This window comes from Neomonachus schauinslandi, chromosome 1 (assembly GCF_002201575.2).
Source record: "Neomonachus schauinslandi chromosome 1, ASM220157v2, whole genome shotgun sequence".
Lineage (NCBI taxonomy): Eukaryota > Metazoa > Chordata > Mammalia > Carnivora > Phocidae > Neomonachus > Neomonachus schauinslandi.
The window spans coordinates 211,385,327-211,394,131 of record NC_058403.1 but is presented as its reverse complement, the minus strand read 5'-3'; the positions used below and the strand labels follow the sequence as shown (position 1 = coordinate 211,394,131).

Below are 8,805 nucleotides of genomic sequence, written 5' to 3'. Positions count from 1 at the left end.
GCCGTCACAAAGCTTTCAATAAATGTCAGACGTTATAATGGCTTGCTCTGTTCATATCTGAGAGTCGGCTCTGTACCAGCAGGGAAGAAGACACAAATTCCCTGACCTTGCAGACCTCATGGTGTTTTGGATGGGGTTGGGAAGACAGACAACGCGATAAGTAAAGTCTGTGGCAGAGCAGATGGTGTTAAGTGCTAGAGAGAAATGGTGGACGTTGGGACCAAGGGAGGGCGGGTGGGGACAGATTGCAGCATCACTTAAGGGGGGCAGGTGCAGGAAAGGGGGGGCCATTTTTGAGACCACGGGGGAAATGCTGATGTGTCTGGGCATCATATAATATGAAGGAACTACAGTTACTTTTTTTTTTTTAAAAAGGCTACATCTTTATTGAAATAAAATAATCCAGTGAGTGGGTCTGAGAAAGCACAAATCAGTTGGTTAGGGCAATAAGAGCCTCTACCACGTTGCCCATGTGTTCCCTCAAGCTCCGTTCTGCTGCTGCTCTTGAGATCTCCATCTCTGTCATTATCAGCTCCAGATCTTCCTTCTTAATGGTGACTTTGGCCAGTTCCTTCTCCCGCTCCTGTTTGGCTTTCTGCTCCCGGGACCGTCTGTCTCCAATCACGGACATGACCGTCTCCAGATTGGAACTCTGGATCTCCTTCTCCTCTGCGTAGTCGGTGACTCTCTCCAGGTCCGCCGCACCGCTGTCATGCTTCCGTGGCTTCTCGGGAGGCCGCTCCGGGCCGCTGGTCTCAGTCTCCAACTCCAGCTCCACATCCCCTTCGGTAGCCATATCGATCCCCTACAGTTACTTTTTTAGGAGTGAGAAAAGGCACGGTGGTAGCTTCGGTTCATCTGGGTTTTGTTTTGTTTTCTCTTTTGACCTCTTTCATCCATTTTTCCCAGCCCCCTGCCTCAGGCAACCCATCATGGGCTCTCCTTATCTATAAGCTTGGGGGGGGTTCTTCGTGTTTCTTCTTAACTTTGTTTAGATTCCACATATAAGAGAGATCCTACACTGTTTGCTTTTCTCTGCCTGACTTGTTTCACTTAATGCTCTTGAGGTCGGTCCATGTTGTCACAAGTGGCAAGATTTCATTCTTTTTTGGCAGAGTAATATTTCATTGTATATCCATACCACCTCTTCTTTATCCATTCATCCTTCGGTGGGAACTTGGGTTGTTTCCATAGATGGCCATTGTGAATCGTGCTGCAATGAACATGGGGGTTGCACATACCTTTTCCAATTAGTGTTTTTGTTTTCTTCAGATACTCAGAAGTGTAATTGTTGGGTTACAATACTTCTATTTTTTTTTTAATTTTTAAAAGATTTTATTTATTTATTTATTTATTTATTTATTTATTTATTTGACAGAGGATGAGAGAGGGATGAGCAGACTCTGTGCCAAACTTGGAGCCAACTCAGGGCTCCATCCCACAATCCTGAGATCATGCCCTGAGCCGAAACCAAGAGTCAGACACTAAACCAACTGAGCCACCCAGGCGCCCCTGGTACTTTTATTTTTAATCTTTTGAGGGACCTTTACACTGTTTTCCACAGGGGCTATATACCAATTTACATTCCCACCAACAGTACATGAGCGTTCCTATTTCTCCACATACATCCTCACAACACTTGTTTCTTGTCTTTTTAATAATAGCAATTTTAACAGGTATCAGATGATATTTTTGTGGTTTCGATTTACATTTTCCTAATAATTAGTTGATCACTTTTTCAGGTACCTGTTGGCCATCTATGTTTTCTTTGGGAAAATGTCTTCAGATGGAGGAAGGAGCCCTGGAGCCAAGGAATGGAGGCAGCTTCTAGAAGCTGGAAAAGGCAAGGAAACGGTTTCTCCCCTAGAGCCTCCAGAAGGAGCACAATTTGGCCAACACATGGATTTTAGCTCAGTGAGACTCATTTTGGACTTCTGACCTCCAAAATGGTAAAAATAAATTTGCATTATTTTAAGCCACCAAGTTCGTGGCAATTTGTTTCCTAAACAATAGATAAGGAAAGCAACCCCTAGGCTGTACGACCCTAAGGATAAGTACTGATGTTTCTCACCAATTGACAGGGGAGGTTGTAAAGTTCCAAACACACTTGTCCATATCCCCACAGCTTGCAGAGAGAAGATTCAAACCCAGGACCAGCAGATCTAATGACACTTCAGTGAGGTGCTTCTCAAATCATAATGCACACTGGAGTCCCATGGAGAGCTTGTTTAAATGTACATTCTGAGGCATAGGTCTTGAGTGGGCTATGATTCTGCATCCCCATCCTCCCACCTCCCACCCCCCGGGTGAGAGTGCAGGAGGCTGGGCTAGGAGAACTGGAACTTACCCTGGCACTGAGCGGGCCGGAACAGATGAATATGTTACTCTTACAGCTCAGGTGGGGAGAAGCTCTTGGGTAAGTAGAATCCAACACTTGGCGGGGAAGGGGGGGTTCCAAACCCCCAGTGCTACCCCACTGCCTCGGTTTCCCCATCTGGGAAGCAGGGATGACAAATAACTAACATGGGAATGAAATTAACTATGTTCATAACATACTACATAATGCAGGGGGCCTGGGTGGCTCAGTCGTTGGGCATCTGCCTTTGGCTCATGTCACGATGCCAGGGTCCTCCAGATCGAGACCCGAGTTGGGCTCCCTGCTCGGTGGGGGGCCTGCTTCTCCCTCTCCCACTCCCCCTGCTTGTGCTCACTCTCTCTGTCTCTCTCTCTGTCAAATAAATAAATAAAATCTTTTTTTTTTTTTAAAGATTTATTTATTTATTTGAGAGAGCGAGAATGAGAGAAAGTACATGAGAGGGGGGAGGGTCAGAGGGAGAAGCAGGCTCCTCGCTGAGCAGGGAGCCCGATGCGGGACTCGATCCCGGGACTCCAGGATCATGACCTGAGCCGAAGGCAGTTGCTTTAACCAACTGAGCCACCCAGGCACCCTAAATAAATAAAATCTTAACAAACAAACAAACATACTACATAATGCAGCCTGGGGGTACCTGCCTGGCTCAGTTGGTGGAGTGTGCGACTCTCGGTCTCGGAGTCGTGAGCTCAAGCCCCACATTGCAGATAGAGGTTACTTAAAAAAAAAAATAATAATGGGGGTGCCTGGGTGGCTCGGTCACTCAAGCATCTGCCTTTGCCTCAGGTCATGATCTCAGGGTCTTGGGATGGAGCCCTGCATCAGGCTCCCTGCTCAGCGGGGAGTCTGCTTCTCCATCTCCCTCTGCCCCTCCCCTGTTTGTGCTCCCTCTCTCAAATAAATAAATCTTATAAAAAGAAAAAACATTTAAGGAAATGATTCAAAACGTTATAAAGATGGGCACCTGGGTGGCTCAGTCTGTTAAGCTTCTGCTTTCGGCTCAGGTCATGATCCCAGGGTCCTGCCTGAGATTGAGCCCTGAGTGGGGCTCCCTATGTCGGGTTCCCTGCTCGTCAGGAGAGTCTGCTTCTCCCTTTCCCTCTGCCCCTACCCCTGCTAGTGTTCTCTCTCTTGCTCACTCTCTCTCTCCAATGAATACATAAAACCTTTGAAAAAAGTTATAAAAATAATAATGTGGCCTGGAACATATGGGCTGCTCAATAAATGTTACCGATTTTTTGAAGAATTTATTTTATTTATTTATTTATTTTAGATTTTGTATTTATTTATTTGACACAGAGAGAGAGACAGCGAGAGAGGGAACACAAGCAGGGGGAGTGGGAGAGGGAGAAGCAGGCTTCCCGCCGAGCAGGGAGCCCGATGTGGGGCTCAATCCCAGGACCCCGGGATCATGACCTGAGCTGAAGGCAGACGCTTAACGACTGAGCCACCCAGGCATCCCTTATTTTTATTTTATTTTCCCTCTCCCACTCCCCTTGCTTGTGTTCCCTGTCTCGCTGTCTCTCTCTCTGTGTCAAATAAATAAAATCTTTAAAAAAAAAAAAAAGATTTTATTTTTAAGTGATCTCTACAGCCAATGTGTGGCTTGAACTCATGACCCTGAGCTCAAGAATCACAGGCTCTACCCACTGAGCCAGGCTGGTGCCCCTAAATGTTACTTATCATTGTACTTGGCTAAGTGGGTAGTAAATATTTCCTCATGGTAGTCCCGCAGTAAACTGGGGACCAAGCCTGTAGCACACAGTAGGTGCTCAGACCACCTCCTGGTTAGAGGGGGCTGTGTCTTGCCGTTCTGGGAGGGCAGTGGTGGTGCCAGCTTGCCTGTTCTGGCCACGTGCCAGGCCCCATTTCTTAGGGAACAGGAAGTAACTTTAGGGAATAGGAAGTAACCTCCTCAGGTGGTGATTAACTGCTCAACCATTGTCTTCACTGGCCTCTGGTCTGGCAGGAAGACATGGATCCTCTCCTGCCTCAGCCTGCCACTTTGGGGGTCCCTCCCCACCTTCTGGGAGCACGCTGTCCCCAGCTTTCATCAAAGCTTCATCATTTCCTAGCTGCTGAATGTAGCTCAATGAGGTCTGGGCAGGGAGTCTGGTCTTCTGCCCTGGCTCAAGGTCTGGGGGAAATGTATGCACAGAATCAGGAGGGCTTTGGAAAAGGGGACCTGCAGACATGACATTTGAGCCCCTGGACTCCATGTCTGACCTCAGGCAAGGCGTGCCCCCCTCTGGGCCTCAGTCTCTCTACCTACCTAATTCAGGCCCCTCCTCACCATTTTCCTCATTCCTTGTTCAACTTCCACACTTGTCTCCTGTGTGATTTAGCAAATATAAGATATAGGACACCCCTTAGATCTGAATTTTTTATTTTGTTTTTTAAGGTTTTATTTATTTATTTGACAGAGAGAGACACAGCGAGAGAGGGAATACAAGCAGGGGGAGTGGGAGAGGGAGAAGCAGGCTTTCCGCCAAGCAGGGAGCCCGATGCGGGGCTCGATCCCAGGACCCTGGGATCATGACCTGAGCCGAAGGCAGACGCTTTACGACTGAGCCACCCAGGCGCCCCTAGATCTGAATTTTTGATAAAGAAATTTTTTTTTAAAGATTTTATTTATTTATTTGAGAGAGAGAGAATGAGAGACAGAGAGCACGAGAGGGAAGAGGAGAAGCAGACCCCCCGCCGAGCAGGGAGCCCGATGTGGGACTCGATCCCGGGACTCCAGGATCATGACCTGAGCCGAAGGCAGTCGCTTAACCAACTGACCCACCCAGGCGCCCCGATAAAGAAATATTTTAATGGTATCTATATAACATTGAATTACAATTTTAACCATTTTAAAGAACTATGAATCAGGTATTTCTATTTGATGATATTTATTATTAATTATATTTCTACTGTTTTAAAATATACATAACATAAAATTTACCCTTTCAACCATTTTTAAGTGCACAGCTCAGTGGCATGAAGCACACTCACACTGTTCTGCAACCACCCCCACCCTCTCTCTCCAGAACTTTCTATCTCCCCAAACTGAGACTCTGTCCCCATGAAGCACGGACTCCCCACCCCCTGCCCCAGCCCTGGCTCCCACCCTCTCCTCTCTGTCTCTGTGGACAGGACTCCTCTGGGGACCTCCTGGGAGTGGGGTCCTGCGGGATGTGTCCTGCTGTGTCTGGCTTATTTCATTGAGCATAATGTCTTCAAGGTTCATGCATGTTGTTGGATGTGTAACAAATAATTTTCTAGTATAGGCATGTCACAAATATTGCATGAGACAAACAGAACATACTTATACTGGAAAGGTATTTGTTGTGTATCTGCAATTCTGATTTAACTGGGCACTCTGAATTTTATCTGACAATTCTACCTTCTAGTCCTTCTTAGCCCGGGAAATCATTTTTAGACACAGCTTTGTTGATACATAATTTACATACCCTAAATTTCACCTGTTTTGAGGATACAATTCAATGAATTTCATTGTATATTTGCAAAGTAGTAAGACCATCACCACAATCTAGAACATTTCCATCATCCCAAAAAGAAACCTCATACCCCTTTGTATGAAATTATAAATTTAACTCTGGATTCCTGGGCGCCTGGGTGGCTCAGATGGTTAAGCGTCTGCCTTCGGCTCAGGTCGTGATCCCAGGGTCTTGGGATCGAGTCCTGTATCGGGCTCCCTGCTCCTTGGGAGCCTGCTTCTCTCTCTGTCTCTCTCTGTCTCTCATGAATAAATAAATAAAATCTTTATTAAAAAAAATTTAACTCTGGATTCCTACCCCTAGCTCAAGGCAACTACTTTCTGTCTTGAAAGATTTGCCTTTTTTGGACATTCCATCAAATGGCCTATGATGTTGGAGAACATGTGACCTTTTGTCTGGCTTATTTCACTGAGTATAGTGTGTTTGAGGCTCACCCAGGTTGTAGTGTGTGTCGGTGCTGCTTTTCTTTTCATTGCTGAATAGTGTTCCTTGTAAGGATATAGCACATTGGTTTTATCCATTCACCTGTTGATGGACACTTGGGTCTTTCCACTTTTTGGTTGTTGTGAATCATGCTGTGATGACTATTAGTGTACAGATATTTGTGGGGAATGTGTTTTCATTTCCCTTGGGTAGATACCTAGGGATGGAATCGGTGGGTCATGTGGCTAAGTCTATGTTTAACTTTTTTTTTTTTTAAAGATTTTATTTATTTATTTGACAGAAAGTAAGAGACCACAAGCAGGGGGAGCAGCAGAGGCGGAGGGAGAAGCAGGCTCCCTGCTGAGCAGGGAGCCCGATGAGGGACTCAATCCCAGAACCCCAGGATCATGACCTGAACTGAAGTCAGACGCTTGACCGTCTGAGCCTCCCAGGCGTCCCTATGTTTAACTTTTAAACAAAAGTCTTTTTGAGCTATATTTCACGTGCATAAGGATATATCTTGAGACTAAAGTATTATCTTTGTACCCTGTGATCAAATCTCTCCAGTGTCTTCCCAGGAAGCTAAAGTAAAAGCCAAACTTCTCACACATGTTCACAAGGCACTAGGATTGGTCCTCCATGGACCCCTATAGCCTTACCTGTCTGCCCCACTCACTTGCTCCATCCTCTCTAGCTTAGACGTTTGCATTTGCTATCCCCTCCGCCCAGAGTGCCCTCTCTGTATCCACTTCACTCTATTGGCCAATCTCTATTAACCCTGCGAGTCTCCAGTTAAACTACATCCTCCAGAAAGCCCTTCCTGGTCCCTCCCCCACTACTCAGCATTTTCTTAAGCACTCTGGCTCCTTTACTTCGAGTTCCTACCAAGAGTCCTCCTCAGAACGAAATTAACAGAGCAGGTAACAGCATCTAGTGCTCCCAGTATTTCTGATGGCCAGGCACAGTTTACAGCGCTTTAGGGGTGATGAAGTCACTTAACTTTTACGCCCCCCTAAGATTGGTACCATTACGAATCCCATTTTATTTTTTTTTTTAAGATTTTATTTATTTATTTATTTGAGAGAGCAAGAATGAGAGAGAGAGAGAGCACATGAGAGGGGGAAGGTCAGAGGGAGAAGCAGACTCCCTGCTGAGCAGGGAGCCCGACGTGGGACTCGATCCCGGGACTCCAGGATCATGACCTGAGCTGAAGGCAGTCGCTTAACTAACTGAGCCACCCAGGCACCCACGAATCCCATTTTAGAGGTGGGTAGACTAAGGCACAGAGGCTAAGGAATTCGGCCACGGGGTGCGAAACACATTTTTCTTGAAGGAACAGTCATACGGGTATCTTGCGGCTCCCGCACCCGGTGCTCAAAACCTTTCCGTGAGTGAAGAAGTGAGTCCTCGGTGCACTCTGCGGCTGTTTATCCCAAGAACGCCCCACGCCCCGCCCCTTCCCCGAGCCCCACCCCTCGGACCGGCAACGGCGCGTCCCTATTTTGAGTTGAACCTCTATCACATTATCCAATGGCGAAGAGCTGCTTAAACCCCGCCCCCCGTTGTAGCCAATGCCCGCTCCTTACCTTGAGGCCTTCTGGAGTGGTAGCCAATGGCCTGCGGCTCTCTGTTCAGCCCCGGCTCCGGGGAGCGGGACGCCTTCGGTGCCCCGCCCCCTACGTGATTAGGCCTTCTTTCGGTGGCAGCCAATAGCCTGCCTCCTACTTAAAGCCCTCCTTCTGTGGAGGTTCATGGCCCTCCCCTCTGCCCTAGGCCCCGCCCCGAAGAAGCCTGGCGATCCGCCTAACCACTCCCTGAAAGTCTCCGTTTCCCTCCTCCCATCTTTCCCCTTTCACCTCCCATAACCTACGCCCCGCTCCCATTAGGCCTCTGGGTCACGCCCCTTGGCTCTACCCGTTACCCAATCCCGTTAACTTGCTCAGCTCCAACCCCTATTCTCATTGGTCCCCGTGCTCCTCTATCCCCGCACGTGGTCCTGAGCGACGGCGTCTCCCGCCCGTGAAGGCCGGAGGGCGGGACTTCCGGGGGCGCGCAGTCCAATAAGCACGCGCCGGCTCTCTGCCCAGGCGGTCGCCCCGCCCCCTCGGCGCCTCTCTCCCGCCCCCGGCTTCGCCTCCCGCTGCCGCCGCCGCAGCCGCTGCCGCTGCCGCCGACGCCGCCGCTGCTGCCGCCGCTTTCTGCGGCCTGGGCCTCCCGCCGCCAGCATGCCGCATGCCTTCAAGCCCGGGGACTTGGTGTTCGCCAAGATGAAGGGCTACCCGCACTGGCCGGCCCGGGTGAGGCCGCGCGGGAGATGGGCCAGGCGGGGGGGTGGGGCAGTAGGGGCCCGGGCCTGAGGGACCCGCGCGCCGGGGGTCGGGGGGGTTCCCCGAACCCCAGGGGGCCCCACCACGGGGGTCTGGGGGTCCCGGGGCCTGAGGGGCCCCCGCCCGGGGGCCTGGGGGGTCCCGGCGGCCTGAGGGACCCCGCACCGGGTCTGAGGGCCCC

The 8,805-nt window shown here is 49.3% G+C and overlaps 2 protein-coding genes across 6 annotated transcripts in view; one reads left to right on the top strand and one right to left on the bottom strand.

The window, feature by feature from the left end:
* Positions 1-375: 375 nt before the first annotated feature.
* On the bottom strand, positions 376-799 carry LOC110593967 (huntingtin-interacting protein K-like). Of its 2 annotated transcripts, XM_044918475.1 has the most exons (2): positions 630-796; positions 463-591 (listed from the first exon to the last, which is right to left on the bottom strand). In XM_044918475.1, the coding sequence occupies exons 1-2, from the start codon at positions 794-796 to the stop codon at positions 549-551; spliced, it is 210 nt and encodes a 69-aa protein (XP_044774410.1). In that variant the 3' UTR covers positions 463-548. The 2 variants fall into 2 exon arrangements, with proteins under 2 accessions (XP_044774409.1, XP_044774410.1); XM_044918474.1 differs by having other exon boundaries at positions 376-799.
* Positions 800-8,437: 7,638 nt separating this feature from the next.
* The window catches only part of HDGFL2 (HDGF like 2), a 19,452-nt gene continuing 19,084 nt past the window's right edge, over positions 8,438-8,805 (top strand). For 3 of the 4 annotated variants that reach the window (XM_044916929.1, XM_044916908.1, XM_044916964.1), the window contains exon 1: positions 8,454-8,594. In XM_044916929.1, coding sequence (XP_044772864.1) covers positions 8,523-8,594 — 72 coding nt within the window. In that variant the 5' untranslated portion in view covers positions 8,454-8,522. Of the gene's footprint in view, positions 8,595-8,805 lie in introns of all 4 variants that reach the window. The other variant, XM_044916891.1, reaches the window with a different exon arrangement.

Coding starts and splice junctions, on each gene's coding strand:
- LOC110593967 (XM_044918474.1), bottom strand. CDS start 796: ATGGCTACCGAAGGGGATGTGGAGCTGGAGTTGGAGACTGAGACCAGC.